The 25,071-nt window shown below is 44.2% G+C and overlaps 1 protein-coding gene across 4 annotated transcripts in view; it reads right to left on the reverse strand.

Annotated features, from left to right (window-relative positions):
• The window catches only part of mid1 (midline 1), a 29,603-nt gene extending 11,555 nt beyond the window's left edge, over nt 1-18,048 (reverse strand). Inside the window, exons 1-2 of one of the 4 annotated variants that reach the window (XM_062403286.1) lie at nt 17,962-18,048; nt 1,569-2,290 (exon numbers count right to left, since the gene is read on the reverse strand). In XM_062403286.1, coding sequence (XP_062259270.1) covers nt 1,569-2,234 — 666 coding nt within the window. In that variant the 5' untranslated portion in view covers nt 2,235-2,290; nt 17,962-18,048. Of the gene's footprint in view, nt 1-1,568; nt 2,291-3,871; nt 4,025-9,509; nt 9,723-17,961 lie in introns of those variants that run through there. The other 3 variants (XM_062403284.1, XM_062403287.1, XM_062403285.1) reach the window with 3 other exon arrangements.
• Between the last annotated feature and the right edge of the window lie 7,023 nt (nt 18,049-25,071).

The raw sequence follows: 25,071 nt of genomic DNA on the forward strand, positions 1-25,071 counted from the left end.
CTTGTTCCGTTCCCTCTTGTGAGTTGTTTTTCTACTTCTCTCTGTCCATGTTAGCATGTGCGGTGGGCTGCACGTGACTGGTTCCTGTTTCCCCTCCAGCTCACCTGCACCTCAGCCATGCTATCAACGGCTCATACCTGAAGCTGCATATAAAAGGCTGGTTAATCCCACAAGACTCGTCATGCTCTCTCAGGGGGAGACACCCTACGGCTGCTTCTCTGTCCAGTCCAATTGAAGTTTTGTTATTCTGCTTGTTAATACCTCGTCTGCCTGTGCGGTGCATCGCCAGCCTCCCCCCGCGCCCAGCCCACCACGCTCTGTATGGATGCTTTGTTTGGACGCCTGCCTGCTCAGTTACCAGGACTCTTACACCTTGAGCCTTTCCACTTTCATGCTGTTTATATAAAAAAAAGAGATATCTGCCTTTGTTTTAAATCAATCTCAATTCAAATTCCAAACACACGAGCACCCAGTCTTTCAAGAAATCCCGTTGAACCGTACCGCTTCAAATCGCAAGGTGGTTTCAACACACCAGAGAACTGCGGACGTCTTTGCATCTGTTCTAGCATTATAGCTGCTGATGCACACAAGCCATCAGCTCATCTATGTGCTCTCCAGGTTCCTCTCACAGGTCTGGTGAGCTGGCCCAGTAGGTTAGCGACTGTAAGTGTGAACAGTTGAGTTTCTGCGATAGACCGTCGATCTGTCTCGGCCGTACCCTGCCTCGCACCACAGCTGGTGAACCCTCTGTGACCCTCGAAGGATAAGCATATGGATGAATGGGTTTGGTATGCTAATGGTAAATTGAGGTAGAAATAGTAAACTGAGTGGGATTGACTGAAAATAAACGACGGTGTTCACTTTCATTGAAGGAACGTGCCACCTAGTGCAACAGCACAGTTTATGGAACACTGGAGGAGGCTTTGACTGCATACATTTGTAAGAAAGACGTGTGGACTGTTTATTTTGGTCTTTACGTGGGATTTTCTAAAATATTACCACACAAGAACACTTTTATAAAATCTAAAGGAAGTCCAGTTTGGAGGGTTATTTGTTTGCTCTGCGGCTGTAGATTTGTTTACTTACAATATACAAAGTTTGACAGAGATGCAAATAATTTGCAACCACATTATTCAGTATTAACTTATTTGCATTTGCAAGGAAGATCACAGATGACATTGCCTGTCTCGCGTTTCCACTATTTGCCGAATTTGCTCTTCAATTATTCAATATCACAGGTGCACAGTCAAAAACATAATAAAATCAGTGCGTGAAATGTAGGTTGTTAGAAATTTGAATTATATGCAGAACCATCGTCAAATCTTATTAACTGTATGCACAGTGTGTGCGCGCATTTCTACATCAATAAGCTCAAACATCAGCTTAAATCTTTTACAAAATGGAAATTCAACAAATTATCAATAGCTGTCTGGCTGTCGTACTGTGATACTGAATAAACTGTGGGATGGAGTTGAACAAGTGTTTCTCGGGGATAAAAATTAGTGGGAGCAGTTTCTCTGTGAGTCATAGATCATTGAGCATTCCTCAAGCCACACATCACACCTTACCTTGAGTTTGTCGTATCGGTCGCCGAGGGCGGCCACCTGGTGGTCTCGGTGTCGGCCGACCAGCTTACACAATGCACAGATCAACTGCTCATCGGTCACACAGTACATGTTGACCTTCTCGTCCTCGTGCTCCAGACACATAAGTCCCCGCAGATGGGAATCCAGCAAGGGCTCAATTAGACGGTGGCCCGTGAAGGGCTTCTTGTTGGGGTGGGTGGCCTTGAGACACTCGTCGCAGTACGACACCTCACAGGTGACGCAGGTCTTCACGGCGTCCTGTGGAGGGTCCTGCTCGCAGAACTGACACTGCACCCGGGCACTTGGAGAGGTCATGGCTTTGCTGGTGGGGACGACCCGCTCGCGCCGGGTCTCGTTCGGAGAGTTAGGTCCACTTAGAGAAGCTTTCTGGTAGCGGTCGATGATGTTCTGTAACGTGACGTTGCGCTTGAGTCCCTCTAGGCCCCTCTGGTTGAGGGTGATGACATAGCGACACGTAGGGCACTGGAAGGCGCTGATTGACTGAATTGGCTCGCTGGGGGTGCAGTGGGACACCAGGATGCGGTGGGCGCAGTTGAAACAAAGGCTGTGAGCGCAGGGCAAGAGCAGCGGGTCCTCGAAGAGCTCCAGACAGATTGGGCAGGTCAGCTCAGACTCCAGCGTTTCCATCTTCAGGCGAAACAAAGAGGGGTGGTCTGCGAAATCCAGGGAAGCTGATCAGCTATCTGCAATGATGACGGGGAAACAAAAGATAGAAGATAGTGATTGGAATGAAAAGAGTTCAACTGTGGATGTTGTTTGGCCTCAGTAGAGCGGAGTATTAGTCCCCCCTTAGAAAATATATAGAGAACTGACAAATAACCAGAATATTTGTTTGTTTCAGCTTCTCCATCTTATCAGTAAATATGAAATGAATTGATCAAGAAAGAAATCATCAGCTGAACCTAGGGAAAAAATGATTATCATATCTCAATGTCCAGGTTTGGACAAGCGTCCATGAAAAATTTGAAAAAAACAACATGCATCTTTTGTCTATATTATTAAGTGCATGTACGAATTTAAATAATATTTAAATTCCTATCCTATTTGACTTCCAATGTCAAATATGGATATCAATATGATCTAAGTAGGTATATAAGATATCTGATAATTAAAATGAAGCAAATTGGAAAATAAAACATAGTAGGCTGAAGTGTTTGCATATGATGTGTACATACATGACAGACTTGTGTCTGCTCTATTTGGCCGAACTCACAACTTTTAAGAATGCCCCAGCGGCTCATTTTAATTTGGCACAGGAACCGTCTAGCTTGTCCCCATGTGTTCCACTCTCGACTGTATAGTTCGCGGGCCTGTGAGGACTGACAGCTCAGCCAAGCAGAAGTATATTGGCCTGCTTGCTGATGGCTGGGGCTCCACACTATCACAGACACTAAGCCTTTGTTCCCGGCCGGTCAGACACCCCAGCTGCGAGTGCACACACTGTGCTCACAGCGTCGCTCTATGCGAACCCCTCTACCTCCACTCATTATGTGCGAAAGAAGGCAAAAGCTCATTATCAGGAGAGTCCGACACAAGTAGCATTTTTGAAGTTTTGAGGATAGAGCAATTACCTCTGAGCCACAGACCTGGGTCTGTTCCTTCCCATTCTATTCAAATCTCCACAGACATCATCCTACTGCACTGTACAAAACAAGAGGCGATTGTTGCACTTGTCTCTGGAGGCTGCGATGCATCTGTGGGACTTTGTTTCCTGTGCAAGTTTGTTTTTTAAAAGATAATGTCTAAAAGTTCTGAGAGGAATATGGTAATCCACCCCAGTCTTAAATCAAATATGTTAAACATCATGCCTCTTGACATATTTATATAATTTTAACGTTTGTATTTAAACATTCATCCTCTTAAATATTTCAGGTCATTTCACGCACTCTGCTCATAAGTAACTCCCGAAATCCAACTGTGACACATGAAACTTCAGGTTTCAAGGTTGCACTCTGAAACACAAGACAACTTCAAATCATTTTCAGCGAGAGCTCCCAGCAACAACACAGCGGCCCCTGTGGTTCTGCAGGTCTCGTCAAACAGGTTGAGTTGTCAGCTCAGCCCGGCAGACCTGAATACTGAAAACTGACTACAGAGCTTTGTGTTGCGAACACAATGCAAAGACGCTTATCCTCTGATGTCATCTCCCGTGGTATAAAATGCCCCCAAAGTTACAAAAACAGCTTGTAAAATAACACTGAGCCCCGAGTCAAGTATGCACTCCACAAAAGCTCTTCCATTCATACACAGTTTACTTTACCCACCGATGGATCTCGCCCCATTTTGCTCTTCCGAGACATTTCTGCTGAAGGAAAACTTTTGACCTGAATCATGAAAATATATTTATGACAACAAACGCAGCAGCCGTTGGCCCCAGCATGCTTTGGAGAGTGGCGTCCAGATGGCTCCAGTCTTCTCACCCCCCCTCGTAATCCTGCAGCCGAGCTGTCATTAAAGCAAGAGATTGAGCAAGTGGTATAGCAAGCACAACAGGAAAAGTTGAGCGACAATTCCAGGAAAGCCAGCTCCACCTACAGCTGGAGCTCTGGCCAGTACTGGAAGGAGAGAGAGCAAGAGAGAGAGAGAGAGAGAGAGAGAGTGAGTGCAGACAGAAGCCAGAGGGACTGAGCAAGATAGAGGCAGAGGGAGAGAGAGAGGGAAGGGGAGAGGGAGAGAGAGAGAGAGAGAGAGAGAGAGAGAGAGAGAGAGAGAGAGAGAGAGAGAGCGGCGGGTCAAATCATCAAAAAAGCAGAGGCTGCAGGATTATGCAGAGCCCCAGACAGTGTCCTCACAGGCAGGTTAGTGTCCTCTCAGCCCGGCCCATTTAGAAACACAAAGCGTTTCAGGTTTCAATGTGCGATCATCCCTCTGCTCCTTGACACACAATGCTGTGGACTAGGGGTTTGGAACTTTTCTTGGGTTTTGCCTCTGGGGATTTAGAGAGAAAGGCTGAAGACACAAACGTGGATGAGAGGCAGCGGGACTCAACCGTAATGTGGGAAAAAAGAGATTTGGGCGAAGTGGAAGCATGTTCATGACATCACTGAATGTTGTCTGTTCCTCCAGAGGTTTATGAAATGCAATACACATCATGACTGTTAAAAACAAAAAGCTCTACCAGCTTTAAAGGTCCAGTGTGTAGAATTTAGTGACATCTAGTGGTGGAGTTGCATGTTGCAGCTGAATACCCCTCACCTCAACCTCCCCTTCCAAAAATGAGAACCTGTGGTAGCATAGAGTGGTCATAAAAACTCAAGAAGTGTTTAGTTTGTCCAGTTTGGGCTACTGTAAAAAACATGGCGGTCTCCATAGAGAGCCCCCCCCCCCGATGCGATGTAAATATAAAGTATTTAAATAAAAGGTCCCATTCTAGGGTAAAGAAAACTTCAGAAATTCTGACAATTCAGATGAAACCCACAAGGACACACCACGAGGATTATTTTATTTTCAATTTCTGCCAATAATCCCTTTCACCTAAATCTTACACACTGAACCTTTAACACTGTCTTACAATCTGACACAATCCCCATTCAGCCTCCTGACAGCTGAAGGACACTGAGCTTCTGCTTTGACGGACGTGTCCACAAATAAAGACAGACTCCGCACAACATCATCTGCTGCATCCTCGCCTGCCCCAGTTGGCCCTTATGTGGGGATCGCAGAGGTACCATCTGCTGACCATGTGTGTCTATTTCTAGACACCCCCCCCCCCCCCCCATTGTGCTGCGTTTGAGTTCTCCTGTCATTCAAAGGCATCTCCTGAGTGACTATCCTTTTTTTCCGAAACACAGATACGCACTGTTAATATTAAAGAAACACTTCAGACAAAGTGATGGGGATGAGCTCTGGAGATGCCAATGTGACTGGAATAACCCAGGTTACCTCTGTATGATCTACCACTGGGATGGAATTTTCTGATGATGACATCTGTTAGTGAACTGTGTAACATTTTTTTTTTTTTTTCAAGGAGAAAAAATAAGAGAAGATTTACAAGAATGGCATTCAGTAGAGCTCATACCTCTATCAAGGCTGAGCAGTTTCCTTAAATGAAAGCATGCTAGGCCAAATTACATGCAGTCATAGATATCACTGGGATATGCCTGATTTTTTTCATCAAGATCCATGAATCATTCCCATGCTAATTGGTAAAAATGCAAAAATATCACAACGGTAAGGACTGTCATAAAATAAAAATCCTAGATTCTTCCCCATACCGAGATTCATGCCAAATGTGAAAGTTTGCCTAATCTTCTAAAACAATAAACTTACCGACAGACTGAGGTGAAAACATACCCTGCGTGTCAGGTGAGTTTGTGCTGCAGCTGCTGCTGTTTCATGAACAGAACAAATACTAAACTTTAAATGCAGGACCAAGTTAAATTGAGTGGGTGAAGTTACATAACTTTATATACGCCTACCAGTGTTTGGTTTGTGTGCTGTTTAAAGTTCACTATTCTTTCACTCGTATGCTACAAAAGTTGAGAAAGCATCAGACATAGCAACCAATCAGATTCATTTTGTTCAGTTCACTCAACAGCAGTAAATGCTCTCAATAAGAGTGTATAATAACCAAGATCGTATATAAAATCATAGTTTCATATCACAAAGCTGATAATACATCTATATATCACCAAAGCCAGATTAGTTTGTGTGTTTCACAGCAGACTCATAATGCTAAAGGCAAAGCATCAGCAGATATGACAGCACTTTGTCAAATGAACTCGAGCAGGAACGTTTCATTCTGAGTTTTACTTGATGAGGGAATAATGGGTCATTTAGAGATGAAACAATTACAATGTCTCAGATAGTAGGACAATTTCCCGCTCAAGCACTTTCTAATCCCTTTGGTCATGGTTTTTTAGCAGCCTTAATCACGGCTCCGAAGCGCGTATTTAGCGACTGAGGGAGTGCGATTGCTCTTTGTCTTCTTTCCCGGGGCAGACACCTAACATATTTATCTGTAATCCTGTCCTCGCAGCATAGCTGTGACCAATGTGTGGCCTGTTGCTGCTCCCTTTAAAATGCAGCCAGCTCAGCAGCGGCGCGCTCAGGCCTAATGTGATTTACAGCTGGAGCAGCACGGGCCAAATGATTAGACTGACAAATGTACCTGGTCTGCAGCTGCACACATTACTGAGATTAACTGTGCAAGGTTCCTGGATACGACCAAAACCCTTTATTATTGCTATTTAAACGATTATAGACAGAAAGTTAATTACAAATCCAAACATTTGCTCCAGTGAATTGTTTTAATCTGTCAAACAGGATCACGTGGGAGATAATGACAGTGCCAGAGGAAGTTTTCACTCTGCACTGAAGTGGGAAACTCGTGTTAAACACAGACTGTAAATAAAGGTGGACCACGTGTTTCCACATCCTCTCACGATACAGAAACGAAGCTGAAACATCCTGGATACGAATGCTGCCATCTTGGGGCCTGAATCTGTGAAGTAGCATTTAGGAGGGATCCAGGGCAGCATGTACCGTCCATACATGAGCTCCACCAATCACGAGTCAGTCTCAGCTGTCAATCATGACCTCCATCCCCGTTTTCATGACATCAGATAACAAATTAAAACCAAACTTACTAGAAAAATGAACACTTCAACATCAGTGTGATAAGAACTACCTAAGATCACAGAGATCAACTTTGAGAAAAACATTTTTATTGTGTACTCTGACCTTTAATTATAGGCCATGTCCTGTCCATTAAACCAGAAAAGGAATACTGTAGACAGCCACCAGATGGCGATCGAGATGGTCTGGCTTTACTTGAGGGGGCTGCTTTAAATACGGTCTATGTATCTGAATCAGACAAGTAAAATATGTTGCTGGTTATCTAGTGCTTGTCATTTGTTCTCTCCTCATAAAATAAGTTTAAAACTAAAGGTAATTTCGTCTCTCAGAAGCTAAATGCAAATATTTAAACTTATATTAATTAACAATGTGACAAGTATTGTGATGATTTGATACTTACTTCTAAAAAAAGTTTATCTTGACATAACTGTCGGTCATATCTCCCAGCCCTGGACTCAAGTCTTCCTTCCCACTAACTGGATGTTTTATCTCCAAACGAAGAAAGGTCTGTAATATTTGTAGCTGCTGTGTGTCTCACAGCCTAAGAAGTGGAAACGAAGTCTAAAGGTCAGTTCAACTTTCTGTCTGTGTGTTTTCCTGTCTGTGCAGGTCATGGTGGTCAGCAGCACAAACTGCACCCAGCTCTCATTTCCCCTCTGCGGCTTGGCAGGTGGCATCAGCGGGAAAACACCGTCTCCTCCCCACAACCACAGGAGCTCCACAGAAAGTCAGTGGCTCTCCAAACATGGCGGCTGCAGCCTGCTGCTGCTTTATAGTCAATTTTTGCAGAAAGACGCGTCTCACGCTGACTGCTGACCTATGAGGAAGCAGCGTTTATCATGAAGCGTCTGACTGACACGGTGAGGTTTGAAAGCCGGAGGGAAAACATTCACAGAGCGACATCTTGTGGTGGATGCGTGACACACAGCCTTTAAGCCTTAAGCATTGATTTAATTTAATTAAGTTTTTTACGCTCTACTGATCTGTAACCGTTTTATTATTAGAAGGTCTCTATAATTATATTAAAATATATTGTTCTATTTTATATGATATAATGACATTTTTTGTTATAGGTTGTTTTCTACTGTTCTTTCTATTTTTATAATTTCTATTTAATTATTATCTTTTTAGTTTTTTCTTATCTGCAAAAAATGTTTAATTAAATTCTATTCTATTCTACTCTGTTTCTCAAATATTTTTTAATCAAATTCTCTACTATGTTTTCTATAAAATTGTTCATTTCTAAAGTGTAAAGCACTTTGCAACTGTGTTTTGAAAGGTGCCATATAAATAAACATTATTGGTAGTAACTACCATGCGCGGTGACTAAGTACCTACGTCTCTAAATACGTTTCAAATGTATTAAAATCAAACAATACATTATTTTGTATTCCTTCCAGTACCACAAGTAAAATAAAACCCAGACAGTAACAACATGATTATTCACACACTCCAGTTAATCTCAGTTAACCCTTCACTTAAAATCAAAGCCGTGTGTTGTTTTTTCTACTGAGAGCTCCAAATGTGCTGCCATGGTGACAGCTTAATATCTATTTGTCACGGCAGCGATCAGACGCCTGGGTGGGAAGATGTCTAACATTCCTCCTCACCAGAACAAGATAAGTTACTAATTAATAAGGGATCCGACAACACACCCCAACTGCAACGTCCCACTTTTTACCATCCGTTATCTTCATGTAACAAGACTCCTGAGTGCTTTTATGTGTGTCGGCCTGTCACAAACTGGGGCCAGATTTATTACCGCGGCAACATATGGATGTTGAACGGGGAGAAACGTCTGAATCTTTTTATCTTATCCGTGAAGCAAATGGTGTTTTGCTGCCAGATTATGGATAAAAGGCTGGATCTGTCTCCCTCGGCTTCGGCTGCTCCTTTTAAGTTTGAGTAGAGGTAATAAATATACTTTTATGATGAAACGAGAGGAAGAATGTGACTGTAAATTCAGGCATAATGGGATTACCCTAACCAAAACACATTCTTTCAGCCTGAGCCCATGTAGGAAAGTATATTTCAGGAAACTGCAGATATGCTGAATTTGAATATCTCTTCAGTGCTTTTTTTAAATCACAAAATTCCCCTTGGCCTCCTCACTTAGTCACCTTATCCCTGCAGGATTACCCACAGTTGCAAACATGCAGGAATCTGTGATCACAACAAGGCCGAACAGACTCAGCACTTGCACAGAGCACTGCTGCCTGGAAACTTGTAAATATGTGATGACTCAATGTTTAGGCAGCAAACACACAGAGGCACAGCAACATAAAGTGACGAACAGACAGAATTAAAAGTGACCCTGTGACTTACCTGCCACATGATTACATCCATTAACAGGCAGCGGAGGAAAAGAAACCACCTTCAAACGCCAGTGTAGATTATTTGTTGGGGGGGGGGGGGGCTCTGCACAGATCATCCACTGCAGAGGTCAGAGCTCGGATCAATGGGCGACCGGTCTCTGCTGCTCCATGCGAGGCACTGACCCTCTAACCCGGTTCTCCGCGTCTGCTGCCTGTCAGCGGGGAGATCGAAACTTTCCACCCTTTTTTCCCTTCCTCTCACTGAGCACTGTACCTAACTCGTCCACCAACGCAGTGGGCTGCAAATTGTTGCATTAGCCAATCGCAGGAGAGGGGCAGGACCTCTCCGGTGGTTTGGTCTATCACTCAGTGCTATCAGAGCATGGAGTCCTGCCATAACGCTCGTTAAAAAGAAAACTTTCATCCTCAAATAAACGTTTGCACACCACAAAAACAACCCGTGTATAAAAAACACATTTCTGTGCGACGTTTGGTGAGATGACATTCACAGATAATATCGACCACGACTGCTTCGCCTTTCCTGTCAACAGACGTGGTCTGGATCTGTGCTGCTGGACACGTGTTTCATACTTGAGGTGAGTTTAAAATACACTCACATGAATCTGGAGTAAAGTACTTGAAACATTGCAACACTTGTGTGAGACACTGTCTTTTCTCGTTCATGTTGTAAGTAGTGTTATTTTGTTGATGCATTTTCAACAGCTTTTTTCCTCTCTCTTGTCGAGGGCTAAGGACAAAGGATGTTGCCCTGGGAGGTAAAATGTGATTCATGAAAATGGGCTATACAAAAAAAAGTCTTTGACGATTGATTGATTGATCTCCAGAGCAAATTCCAGCTTAGAGGTAAATTCAGAGACGACCCATTGTTTCCCACACAACAACCATGTCTTTGAGCAGTTGGTTGCTCCATATGTTGATCAAGAAAACCGCACTAACTCGACAACTCAAGTTCTTATCAGTGAACCCACCCATTAGTTTTCTCATGGAAACACATTCACGGAAAACATGAACACGCAGGAATGTGCTGCGGCTGCGACAGCTGACTTACAGAGAGCAGCAAGTTCTCTCAGATTCTTCACATCTGCTCAGCAGTCTTCCGCTACATGGAAAATGTTCCCCAACATGTGCTGGCTGACACACTTGGCACCCAAACAGCGGGGATGCTGATCACAATAAGGTACCATCGATTTTCCTCGGCTCACTGGGAAGCTGTTGAGGTCTGAGGTTTGTAGTCGGAGGCGATGTTTTACCTGAGAAGACCTTGTCAGCCACGTCAAATCAGCGCTGTTGATACAGTAACTCTGTGTAAAGCAAATGTTTCTGTTCTGCGGTAGAACCGGCGCACACGAGCCACGGATTGATTTGGAATAGCAGCGACTCCGAGCGCCTGCCAGGAGTTCTTGTGTTGCAGTTTCGCCTGCAGGGTTCAATAAAGTATGAAGGCGAAAGGTGAGAGCAATGTGAAACAACTTAGATTGTAAAGTATGAGAGGGCAGATAACGACTTGAGGAGTCATATGAACACACTGGTATCTTGGTGATTCCATGACACAACGTGCAAAACACAATCGGAGCCCCAGTATGTGCATAGTGAGCAAAGTAAGTGATAAAAAAAGTCAAAAATCCGCGTGGAGGAAACTGCTCGCCTGGATACAGCAATGCACATTTATTCAAGTGCAACAAAACTTTCCCAAGTCCAAAGTCGACTTTCAAGTGTCCCCCCCATTGGAATTGCAGCCTATCCCTTACCTCTCGGTCTGTTAGTCAGTCAGTGAGCCAGTCCATAGTCCAGGTGACAAACAGCTATAAAGCCCGGGAGGAGATTTCTCTGAACACACTGGCTTTCCTCAGAAGCCTCCCCTCAGCTCCTGCTTTTCTGTCTGGGCCCTGCTGCTTCATCTGTCTCACCGTTTATCTCTGAAATTCGCTTCACACAGCTTCTTCTCCTCCTCTAATCCTCTCTTAAGGAAGCCCAAACGGCTCCTAACGCTTCCACCCCGGCGCACACTTCTCAGGCTTTCTCCCTCGCTTTGTATTATTTTGTTGGCTGGGATCATTAACTTACTCCCATGAGAACACAAGGAGGTAAATAACCCCCCCTACCCTCCTTCCTGTGGGAGGCTGTCAATCACGTCTGATGATGAGGTGGCGAGGGGGGGGGGGGGGCGCTTTCAGCCACAGGAGGAGGCGCTCCTGATTGGTCACCGGGGAACAGAGGTGCCCTGCGTGACAAATGGGAGCGACGGGGATGGATGGGCCTGTCGGGATGCTCAGCTGAGGTCACGTGAACCTGTATAATAGACTTTTTAATGCAGCGCGCTCATTTACATGTCATTCAAGAGGAAAGGAAAGCCGCGGAAATGAGTGAGTTATCAAAACGCTGGCGCCGCAAAGGTCTCGTTAACGCGGCGGGAACTTCAGAGAGAGCCATTTACGTTGTAACATGATTAACTGCAGGTGAGCGCCGGGGTCAACGTGAAGAATCACAGGCACTTTGAATGGCTCTCTGGTGGAGTCCGGACACTGGGGAGACTGGGAGAGCGGCGTCAAGCTCCCCGTTGCCATGACAGTGTGGCGAAAGCCCCGATGCATCTTGGCACCGGAGCCAGATGCCACTCTAATCTTTTCACTGGCAAACCTTCCGCTCGCTCTTCACAGCCTGTTTGTTCCTCAGTCAAGCCCACTGCTGTCTGTCACTCTTTCCAGCGGCCCCTGCCAATTACGAAGATGGCTGCGTTTTGTCGGGGGGGAAAAAAAGACACATATTGGGACATTGTTTAGCAGGACATTGTTAGCCGGACCTGAGTGGGGGTCACTCTACTCCCACTGACCACAGCTCCCCTCTTGAGGCCCACAATCCAGGAGAGGCAAGCGGTCGATTCAAGCATTGGCCTCTTGTGTGAGTTATTCTGCCCACGTTACTAACACACTAATGGATTTGTAAACAGCACAGCGCAAATCAATTTCCCGTGTAAAACACACAGACAGCATTATGCTCACACCGCTAATCAGTTTGTGCGCCGCAGATTCGGTGATTTACAGCAGCAGGGAAATGGGTACGAGTGAGTATTTGCAGCGCCGCCCGAGGCCTCGCGGTGCCACGCAACGGAATAATGACCTCGCCACTTCACACGTTCCCAATCGAGATTCATTTCACTGCAATGAGGCGCCGTCAAACTCATGACATTCACGTGGATTCATGGAGCAACGGTGACGTTTGAGGCCAGTGGTTAGTTTTTTGAAAGGTGAAAATGGTTCACTGCTCCGGGAGCCATCCAAACTCGCATCCCTCTCTGAACTGTAGGAAACATTAAGTGTAAAAAACAAAAAAAAGTCTGTTTCCTCTGTTTTAGACATCCCTAAAAACTTGTCTGGGCTGCGGTCTGAGTGTCTGTCCCCACTTCGCCCACTGGAAAGTCTCTGTCTGCAGAAATTGACGGAAATAACAGCTGAACTTCCAGCAGTCCAAACAAATATCAGGCACAGTTTATAAAACCAAATATTTGACATCTTCGACAAAAGAGAAACTGAATGTTCCAACGTAGCAATTAATAGGACATAAAGTGACGATTTAAATCCAGTCCAGATGCTGGGAGGCTGACAATAACAGTTATGTGTTGTGTTGATGTTTTTGTATAAGTGACAATCAAGATGTTTATGTTCTAGGTTTAATCCCTGCAAAATTACTTCTGGAAATTAGAGAAAAAACAACTTGGATTATACTGTACATATATTCCCTTATCAATAAGGAACAGCACCGTTGAAATAATTATTCAAAACAAATGAATATTCATCCCCACTAAACAAGGCCATTTGCTGCCTGAGGCGGTTCTCTCAGTGGCGGCTGGCACATCAAGCTGTATTAATTGGAAAAAGACCTGAAAAGGGCCAGAAAAGGCCTCCTGAAGGAGAAGATAAGAAGTGGGAACAAAATAGGCTGTGAAATATGATGATGGGGGAGAAAAAAAGAAACAGGATTTCTCCCAGGGAGCAGACCAGAAGACATTTGTAAGCTTCATCATTCTGTTCGAGGGGTTATTCTTCACCTTGCTGCAGCAGCCATTAGAAAGTGCACTGAACCACGGAGTCCTTAAATAAAAATGTAATCTGCGGCGTTCAAAATCTACGCTATGCAGAAAAGAGAGAAAGAGGAAACACATCCGATGAGCAGAAGGATAAACTTAAGCAGATATTGCTGACTGAATCAAATCATCCCAACTTTTTGCAATGACACAGCAGCCATAAGAAATAAGCTGAATAAGCCTGACTTACGTGCTATTGTCCCGGGCGATCCTCTAAATCCCAGGAAGATGCAACTCCCCCTGACGCCTCTCTCTCTCTCTCAGTTGCACATGGGTTGAAGACAAAACAAAACATGCAGTAGCATCCTGGCTACACTCGTCTCCTTCCACACTCCCTCCCTCGTGGTTAGAGCTCCCCGGCCCCACCCCGCCCTGCCCGAGCCCCAGCCCTGAGTTCACGCAAGCGTAAAACATGCCCAGGAAGCATCACTTGCACTGGGATGTGCAAGTGATGCTGTGTCCATTAAGGCTCAGGTCCACCAACCAACCAACCCCCTCCTCCACCTCTCTGGGGTTGTGTGCTCTTGCCCCGGGCTCCCCGCCCTCTCAGCAATAAAACAAAGAGGTAACAAATGGAGAGACAAAGAGGGGGGGGGGGGGGGGGTGCATAAACCTTGGGGACCACATTGTGATGAGTTCCTGACTACACAGGCAGGCCCCGAACAGATGGGATCAGTCTCCAGGGCTGTGCTGCGTCGATACATTTAATATTCGGCTCCGCACAAACCGAAAGGAAAAGGCACTCATCAGATAGTGCACCGCATCCGAGCAAGAGGACAAAACAGAACATCTTCATCATGTCGTGTTTGTCATTGAGCTCTCGCCAATTAAACTCTGACTGCACACGTCTAATTGAGTCAGCGCTCGGTCGTCTTTTTTTTCCAGGAACAAACCCCTGATCTGAGCGGAGATAAATGTTTTCCCCAACTAGGAAGAGTCCAAAGCCGCCGCTCCTCGTTTTGCCAGTGAACAATAAGATGAGCGCATGGCCGGACCTCATCGTGGCAAAGGCTCCAGATTTTAATTGGTTTCATCCCCGGGGAAAATAACCAAGCAACACACCAAACATCGTTAAATAAATGAACACGTTAGTACCGAGCCAATTAACACTCACCGCAATTTATCTCCAACTCTCACCACAGAGGTGTTACTCAAGGTGATATCCCTGAGAATTGCTAAATGCTGTTTATTGCAAGCATTCTGGGAAGAATCCACTGTTTGCCGAAGAGCTGCTGAGCCAATCGCATCGGCCACTGTCTACATGCATTCAGAGAGCTTTATGATTAGCTGCTAGAACATATAGGACTGATGAGGGCATTGACACGGAATTGATTCCTTTTCCCTTGAAAATGCTGCAGCCTTGTTGGCGCTGTGTTTTGCCAACAACGGGATCGATGCTCCGTCCAGTTCTCCTCTCTGCTGCGTTGTGGGAAACAGATTAATGCTGTGGTGCAGACTGGTGTGATTGAATTCTGTGTAAAAGAAGCTGTCTGAGGCCTCGGCGCCGGTCTGTGCTTCTGTCACTGAGTGCTATTAACAGTTGCAAACTGGATCCCTGTGCCCAAAATAAACCTTATGCAAAGACCAAGGACAACACAAACCCTGACTCTAACCTACAGGCCCAAACAACTAATGAATATTCAAATTAGATCTGTTGTCACAATCCATTCCTTTTGTATGTTCGGATTGGATCATCTGGTGCAGGGGCGGATCCAGGGGCGGATCCAGTGGCCCCTGGCCCCAGCTGAATCTAATTGGCCACTGAAGTGCCCCCTTCCTGTCACACTAACAATAAATACGACAATTTGTTATGATTTATAAAAACAGCAAGAAATGACTTAGGACTTACTAAATCAGGAAATTGTGCATTAATGTTGGGCATTTAAATGGCCCCTTTGTGTAAATCATGGCCCCTTTATAGCCCCTGATGTTGAAAATCATAGATCTGCCATTGATCCAGAGTGAAATGAAATTCTGAAAGTGATGCACACTTGGTTGCCTGATGGTCTCGGTTGGTTCCCGAGCCTTTGTAGCACCTATGGAATCTTCACCTTTTAATTGTAATGAGCAGGACCATTGAGCCACTTTGGTGATGATTGAAGTACTGTATGAAATTGGTTTATGATCTGCCCTCGTTGAATGATCAAAACAAAGTTATGATATGATCAAAGACCAAAGACCATAACAACCAGTTGTTCTTTGACTAGAAACAGAATTAATGTCTTGAACTGTCTCATCGGATATAAAACATTGACTGAGTTTTGGGAAAGTAAGGTCATGTCTTATATTTAGTCCTCACCACATCCTCATAGCCTGAAAGTCTCTGCTTTTATTTTGTATTTTTTCATGAAAAAAAGAGAAAGATTCTTATGAAAGGGTGCGGTGAACGTCTGCTACATTCTTTGCTGCTTGGAGAAGCCTGTAATTGCTTCCAGCTTCTGAGGGATGGGAGAAAAAAAAAAGCGGAGCGTCACATCTTTATCAAGAATCTCCCTTCAACAACACTTGTGTTATCTTATCGTGCTGCCGAAGCACTCAAACACCCTCGCGTCTGCAAACTCCAGCCGAAACCCAGCTCCTGAATACACAGACACATCAGCAGCGGCATTAGAGACATCATATCTTCAATGTAGCCAGGTAGAAAACCGCTAAGAGGACACTCGAGACCCACACACTGTTCCTCTGTCCTCTATTCCGAGAAAATGAGACCTCCTACACCAAGAAATGCTGGAGGAGGGCTGAACATCTGTTGTGGTTTGTCCTGTTCTTGTGTCCAAGGAGACCGTCGGAGCCAGAGGCAGAGGTCCAGCTGTCGGTATCTGGGTCGGCTGCATCCGAGCTGAGGGACGATTTCAAAACACAGGAGTTTGAAGCGGCTGCAGTTTGCACCATCAGCGATAACCGGTGTACAAAGAGAGTGGATGTAAGACGCCGGTCTCTGCAGCGTTACTCGATGTATCCGAAGGTTAAATGACAGTCAGAGCGATCGGGTTTCTCCCTGGTTTCAGTGTGGCCCTAGAAAATATTCCCACTTTACTCTACATCCACATGTCAAAAAAGCATTCCTTCAAGACTGAGGAGAGCACATTCCTCCGTCTTGGCCTGAGAGGCACATTCTTCGGAGGTCAGCATGGATTAAACATTTGCGCTTCCCGCGGAGGTATCGTTGATATAACAATATTCTTCACACACACACACACACACACACACGCGCCACTTCCATGAACAGTTATTGGCTCTAACAACGCGACTGTACCAGCTTCCGCTCGCGCCCTGTCACAACAAGCAGGCCCGGAGATTTCACAGCTGCCGATGGAGCTGGCACCGCCGACCTGACGGAGACAGTCGTGTTTATCACTCGGGGGGGGGGGGGGGGGGGGGGGAGGGAAGAAGACGCCGAACCGCGCAATAACAGAGAGATTCAAAACACCATACGTCCAACGCTCTGAGGGAAAATAAGAGTACATTGAATTGTCTTCTCTTCACGGGCCAGTTTATACAATGGATCTAATTCACGAAACAGAAACACCGAGAAAAGAAAACTTAGGTTTCATTCTCTCCAAACCGAGGGAATGAGGGCATCTCAGAGCAATAGCAGAACCAGATGTGTGCATGGGGGGAACCAAAATGAATTAACCAGAGTTCCCTATCCGCAGCTATTTGGCACAATTACGCCTTCTGTTCTTGCTCAGGCCGACTTAACATTGCTTAAGTTCACACCAAAAAAAACTAAAATAACTTGCCGAGTCATTGAAAGTCCACGTTTACGCTTACACATACAAAAGAACCTTGCACACAATGACAGAAAGTAAGAGAGTAATTGTTCCCCATGCTCAAGAAATGTGTTTGTGTTTTTGGTTGGAATAATTATTTGCCAGCAGCAGTTTTGTGAGGAGGCCGATTTCTCCTGTCAGCAGATGTGTTGCATGTGCAAACAAGACTGAACTTGATAACATATCTGGCTCCGGCTCTAAATTAACACTCTCATACAAAGAAACACAAACAACCAACACTCCTTCAGTGATTGTGTAAAATGTGCTGCCTTCTTCCTGTGAAAACCTGGTTGTGCGTCCCTGCATGTGTGTGCATTTAATATTCAATCCTGACTGTGCGGCGTGTAGAGAAATCCTGGTATTACACATAATGTGAAGTTAATGACGTGTGTTACAGGAGAACTATTAAGCATCTTTGCCGAGGCAGGAAGTTGATTGAGCCTAATGCATCAGCATTATTTCTGATTTAACATTAAGTCCCGTGGGATTGTTTCTTTATTGCTATTCTGTGAAACTAAATTCAAGACCCAGCGCTGATTAAACTCATTTAGCTCCATACCACTTAATGTTTCTTTATCAGATCTTACCTGCTTCCCCATGGCTGCAGTGTTAAGTGTCTCTCCCCGGTGAATAAATACTAGGCTGCTACAGAGCATGACTGTGGAGCAGCTGGCACTTCCCCTGAGGTGAAACAGACAGGAGGCTGAAGGTGCACTGTCTGCATGTACACTCCCTTTTCGTCGGGGGTGTACACACACACACACACACACACACACACACACATACCTCACTGACACACACTTCTTCCTTCTCATCTGCTCTACAGGTTTGCACAGGAGACTGGAAACACTTAACCCTTTGGTGAGCTGGCGTTGAGGAGGACGCTCATTAAGTCCACACATCGACCTGAAAATCAGCCAAAAACTCTCCTCTGATCACTGACAATAGCAATGGTGCTTTTAACAGTTAGATTTCCACATAATATGCAGGTGAAGAGAAAAAGAAAAATGTGAAAGCGTGTGCGAGGCTGGATCGGGTGGTGATATATTGTAAATCACCATCTGATAATAGGGATAAAGTGTTTCTCTCCTGCGCCACAGGCAGCTCCATTGAGTTACCAGGCGCATGAAAACATAAGGCTCAAGCTTAAGCATCCACAGAAGCCAGCAGCAGGCAGAGAGCAGCAGAAAAAAAAAAATGCCATTAAGCAAGAGAGAATTGGTTTCTCCGCCCTAATGAGAATTCATCATGAGACGGATGAGTCAGCCTGCAAACACAACTCCATACTTGCAATAATGAGATCATATCTGAGGAATGGGGTGTTCATCCCTCAAAATACAGAGTCAAGGGTAGAGAGAGGTTCAGCAGAACTTCACTGATCAGCTCCTGCAACTTCTAAACATTAGTATTCGCGCGGCATATGTAAACCGAGGTGTCATGAGGTTGTGATCTGCATCACATAAAAAAAAAAGAGAACTCGCATTAATGCAAAGAAAACTGAGGTACAATTTTCTCTGGGTATATTTTCATTTCTTCTGGGGAGCAACATTTAAAGCCTGTGTGGTCGCGCAGGCTCTGGCCAAAGAAAAGCTGTGAGCCACACATTAAAAACAAAAACTGTTTGGAGAATGAAAAGGGGCTTGTGGGGGGGGGGGGGGGTCAGAAACCTGGGACTCTATATAAGCCCGGGCAGGTTCTTTTGGATTAGACACAGCAGAGTTTCAAACCACACAGGAGCTCCAATAAATACGGCTAAAGCCACTTTATTTGCAGAAATAATAAAATGGTGCAAAGCCTCCTGGATTAGCGCCCGTCCACACAATAAGACGTCTTGTTTAACCTTGATTTTGGAGGGATTGTGGGAGGAAATTGCAAAGTAGTACATGAAACAAGGCTATTACACTTTTTATGTCCCTGACCATCGCCTGAATATTTAAGGTCACATTGAACTCAGAGACAAACACAGATATTGGACGGGAGAAATCTAGGAGCTGATTGACAAAGACTCTGCCGATGCTCGAACTGGTCGGAGATTTTCACCTCCATCAGAAGAGGTTTAGTTTTCATCCCTGTCTGTTTGTTGGTTTGTTTGATTGGGAACAAGATTAAACAAAATCTACTGGCCGGAATAACAAGAAACCAGGTGGAAGCGTGCAGTATGAAACAGGAAGGAATCCATCAAATCTTCTTGCATCAGTTGTATATTTCTAAACTGCGGCCTGCTCTTGTCAGCTATTCCAGGATTAACAACACTTTCTTTGATAAATAGAGTCAATCCTAACAAAGCAGCCTCGACAGTTTTCTGTGCACGCTCACATTCAGCCTTGTAGTTTGATCTATTCCTTCTTCCTTTCCTGTCGTCTTCTGAAAAAACACTTTCTCCTGTTACTTGTTCTTCCTCTGACAAAGTGACAGTTACGCAAGGTGCCATGGTGTCAGGGGTGGAGTTTGTGCTCCTGCAGTTCAAACTTTTGTGCTGGAGACGGATGGAAGAAGTCTTCATCTTATATTGTTGTGGGATTCAGGGATTAAAACTAGTCACTGGAGATTCATAAGAAAATATTTGAAACTGAATTTGGAGTCTCTCTGTTGCATCGATCTGGTCTTGCTCTGAAGGACTGACAGAATACTGGATCACCCATCAGAGTTAGTGATTGGTCCATTAGGACAGATCAGCATGGATTGAAATAAACACCGACCGCAGCAGACGTCTGATCAAGCGGATTAACAGGAAAGCATGGCCGCGCATGTGAGAGCCAAGAGTGTGTGGTTATTATTGTCAGGCTGAGACAAACAGATTGTGCGTGTCTGTTTTGTGAATGACATGTTGGTCATGTCACATTGTTCCGAGAGCTAAATGAAATAATGGAACTTTTTCAGATGACATGCTCGGAGGCCGATGTGCTCTTGAGATTTTACAGGCCCTCATTTGCACTGTGGCCTTCTGGGAAAAGAAAATAAGAGACAACCTTTCATAAAATTCCCAGAAGGCCACTGTAAGCATGTGTTCAATTCTGCCAAAACTATTTCCATGCTTTTTGTTAAAGATATTCAGTTTGTGAAAATATCCATTCAAATTTGAATTGAAGATATAAAATCCAAGTTTCTGGTAATGAGAGAAAAACATTCACTGTTTGTTCTCAGGTTCATCCTTCTCTGTATGAGGGCCCTCATACATATAACTGGGTTCCACTGAAAAGTAAGAGTTTGACCAGAGGTGAGGTTGACTCAAATCAAGGACACACAACTTTTAAATCATGAAACTTTGCAAAACGTTAGGTTTAAAATTGGACAGTTGATTTGGACTTAATTTTCTTTTTCCATTCATTGTGACGTCTTTATGATTTATCACTTAACACATCATCTGATGGGGAATAATGATCTGATCAATATTTCGGCTTCAGCTTGTCTCTTCCTTTTTTATCTTGCACAATGTGTTTTTCTGACAATGTCTATGTTGACCTTGACCTTTCACCGATCAGCTCCAAAAGGTAATCATCTGGAGATACATCCTCACGTAATAATTCCACCAAGTTTGATGGTAATCTTCCCATGGGCTGTTGAGTTATTTTGAACACACACACACACACACACACACACACACAGACAGGCTTGAAAATAACCTCCTGCCTTCGGCTACACCAGAATGGAGAGGAATGTAACTTTTAAAACTGTTATATATACGATAAAAAAGGTCGAGTAATTTGCACTCTGAGATTTATAGTGTGTTTCTCTATGTTTGGTGGTTCTGTCCGGTGAGAGCTTCAGGCCATGGTAGTTGTAGAGGGGGAGGATTGGTCGAGGTTGTTTATGTGTTTTTAACAGATATTGAACTTCCGAATTGAATCAGCGGCCTGGAAATCAGTGCACTGCAGGTCTGTTTCACAAGTGTTGGCATGAAGCCGTAAAAACATGTCAGAAAATTAAGTCAATAAAGATGAATCAACAATAGAGGAATAATCTGCCTGCAGGAAACTGGAGGACACAGAGAGAACTTCATCTTCAGAACATCGGTGTGACGTCTTAAAGGTGCCGATTAAATCCTCTGTAGTGTAGCAAACCTCTTTTTCCATGATGTTTCTTGCATATATAAAACATTTCACATTATAGAACTGTGTCGTATAAGTTTTACAATAGACGTATAGGCCATTAAGACAAGTAAGGCAATCAAAATATCTCTTGCTTTCTCACAAACACACACACACACACACACACACACAGTTTGCAGGTTCGCTGAGCGAGAATCACATTGGATCTGTACGTGTGCGTATGTGTCCCATGAAACAAGCCTGATAACCACCAGCTACAGAGGGAAACATCTGGATGCTGTAATTCCTGATGCCGCCCGGGAGTCCTTGTTTCAGCCATTTTCGGTTTGTTGCGAAACCGCCGACTGCAGACTGCCTTTCGCTTTCACAACTCAAGTTTTGAAGTATTCACAAACCAGCCTGCAAAAGTAGCCCACTGATATACTGAGGTTGACCCGATGTGATCCCCAGCGGCACCATCTGAAACACAGCGGGCATCCCAGCTAACCTGCTGCACATCAGAGTAAACCAGTGATGGAAATGTGTGCACTAAAATCCTCGGTGTACGTGGGGCAGTACTGCCACATGCCTACTCACAGTCTGTATCCCATAGGATGTATATGTACACTGATCTGTTTGGAAGCAAACATTCAAATGAACAAATGTAGCTGCAGGTTCTGGGTGAAATGTGGACGTTGTTTCGGAATGAGGTAATATTAATCAGACATATCCCAACTGGAGCATGAGGCAGAGCAGATGGGGGGGGAATCAAATGAGATTTTGTGAGTTTGCGGGCGGCATAAACAACAGCTCGTCACTGTGATGGTAGAAAACAGGAGGGAGGAGAATACGGTTCCCCTGGGTGTGTAATCTAAAACCATATAAATAAATGGTTCTGGAAAACTAAAGAAATCTAAGTAGAAAGCACGGATTCAAACATCAGCACGCCTCCGAGGAAGAGGGAGGCGTCGCTCGGAATCAAAAGCAAGTTGAAAGATGTTTGAAGTTGTCTTTAGAATCCCATTAAATCACTTATAAAAGTATTACATCTTGCTCAGGAAGTGTTGAACTAAGAGGTTGACAATACTTGAAAATTTATTTTTTCTTGAAATAAACTTTATCCCCAGACTGTTTATAAGGATGGATGACACGTCTCCACTTCCTCCCACAACCTAGAAATTAAAATATCAATCAAAGGCAGTCTCAGCTGTCAATCGGGATGTGACACCCTGTTTCTTTCTTGCATCAAATAACTACTAATTACTTAAAACCCGAAAGTATCTTTGAGAAAAATGTATTGAATGTGTATATTAACTTGAATCTATTAGATGTACTGTAGCCAACCACCAGATGGCCATCGATACACTTTGGCTTCACTTTTTGGGAGCTGTTATGTCGGCCATCTTTATATACTGTCAATAGGAATGAGTCATATAAGTGTTTTCTACAGTTTATATTCTTCGTCTGTTTTTACATCTCCAACTGCTTTCAGCTTCTTCTTCTGTACAGTCAGACCCACAGACTCAATTCAACTCTGGAGAAAATACATTCTCAAAAAAAAGAGGATAAGAGGAAACAGTACGGTAAAAAATTAAGTCTTTTCAAAACTTCCGGAATTGTTACTGCAGCACATGAACTTAAGGTGACAGTGTTAATGGTACACTCGTACGATGAAATTAAAAACAGTAACACTGATCTGGGAGCAAAATGTGATTAAATTGGATACGTGTCTGCTGTTGGACGTTGTAACAACGATGGCGAATGAATCCATGAGGTAAAAACCATTAACATGAACGGCAAGTGGATGAAAATCTGTTTTTATCATCTTAAATCCAGGTTCTGGTAATAAATGATAGACAACGTACTGATGCTTGGTAGCACTTGGTTAAAGGTGTTTTGTGCCTAATGAGCTCCACTGAGCCCCGTTTTCGCTCTTCTTAGATTTGTACATCAATCTCGACCTTGAGGCCCCGGGGCCCCCGCTCTCTTGTTTCTGGACATTCAGCCTCCTTTTGGTCTGTGACCTTCCTCCGTCCTCCCTGCAGCTGCTCCTGATGCCAGTGAGCTCACTCCGACCGGATGGACCCCCGGCTGGGAACAGTCGCGGCCCTCTGCCAGAGGATCATCTCACATCCATCAGTGCTGCGGAAAGATAAGACGCCAACTGAAACATTCGATCTTGACTGTTTGTTTTCAGGAGGCGGGTCACAAATGAACTCAACAAAGCCTCTCCAGGGGATCTTCCCCTCATGTTTGGGCTGCTAGTGATCAGGATAATGAATGTAGAGAAAATCTGGTGCAACTGCGATGCAGATGCAGGAGTAAAAGCAAACAACCGTGAGGTTGGATTCTCAGTAAAACGTATCCAGATATCCTGTTGTGCTCCGTCTCCCTGCTCTCACCAGAAAGTGACTAAGCGGTGGCCAAACACAGCTCGGCCCACACACAGCTGCGGAGCCAGAAAGTAAAATCCGGAATTTGCAGTGCTGAGGAAATCCCCCGGCTTTGTTTTAGCAAGGGATGAGTTTCATATCAGGGCAAAGAGCTTCACTGTCAAAAGATAATCAGCTTACTTATGATTTATGCTGCGAGCGAGGGGGCGTCTCTCTTTATCTACAGGAATCTCTCAAGGACTCGTCTTTTCCTCTGAGATCACCTCCTCCTCTAACGCCCTCACATGCTTTACTTGCACCTACTGTGCGCCCTCTTCAGCTGAATTTCTTGTACTTTGTCGTATTTGACAGATTTAGCATTTACCGCATGTACCCTGAATTGACGTTTGTTGTCCCTCACTTGTAAGTGGCTTGACAATAAAGTGAGCAATACTTTTAAAGTCAAGCTTCCAGCAAACACATCACTTTAAGGAAAGTCATAATTTACTTTTGTGTGTGTGTGTCTTTTCATCCTCTCAGCTCAGTTTTCAGATTTTCTATCCCCACAAAGAATTTGTATTGTTGACAGAACAAAATTTACTTCCAAAAGAGATTGTGTATTGTAAAAGTTAAAAACAGTCATTATGAAAAATACCTGAAACTACCACTGTCCCCGTCACGGCTGGTGAAGGGAGTCCAACGAGAATGAAATCTAACCACCAGCTGCTCACTGTGTATTGAGTCATGACACATCAATGTTAGTTAGCAAGTTTCCTGGTCTTAGGCTGCCCTCTTGTGGCTGATGTTGTCATTGTTTCAAATAAGAATAAAAAATCCAGATACAATTAACTGACCTGTGAATAAACCCCTCAGTGGAATGTCAGTTTCCCTCAATAGTATAATCAATTTGTAGGAGATGGTAATAACAGCATAGAGTAAAACCCACATGTCTAAATTTCTTACAAGAATACGATGGGAACAGAGAGAGAATCCAATCTCTATTTTCTTTGTCAAATACTATAACCTTGAATTAGTATGATTTCCAATACTATAGCACCAATACTATAGTTTCGGTTAAGTGCGACTCCAGTTTGAGGTAACAGAGGGGTCTTATGAATTATGAGTGTTGAGGATCTCAAACCACATCACATCTGCATGTTTAATTTTTGCTAAACTTGGAATACGGCTCTGGTGTAGGAGCTAAAACAAACTTAGACTAATATCAATGGACTAACTGCTGTGGTCTCGGGAGCCTGGCCAATAAAAAACCGAGACAATGATAAAAGAAAATGATAAG

Source organism: Platichthys flesus, chromosome 13 (genome assembly GCF_949316205.1).
Source record: "Platichthys flesus chromosome 13, fPlaFle2.1, whole genome shotgun sequence".
Classification (NCBI taxonomy): Eukaryota; Metazoa; Chordata; class Actinopteri; order Pleuronectiformes; family Pleuronectidae; genus Platichthys; species Platichthys flesus.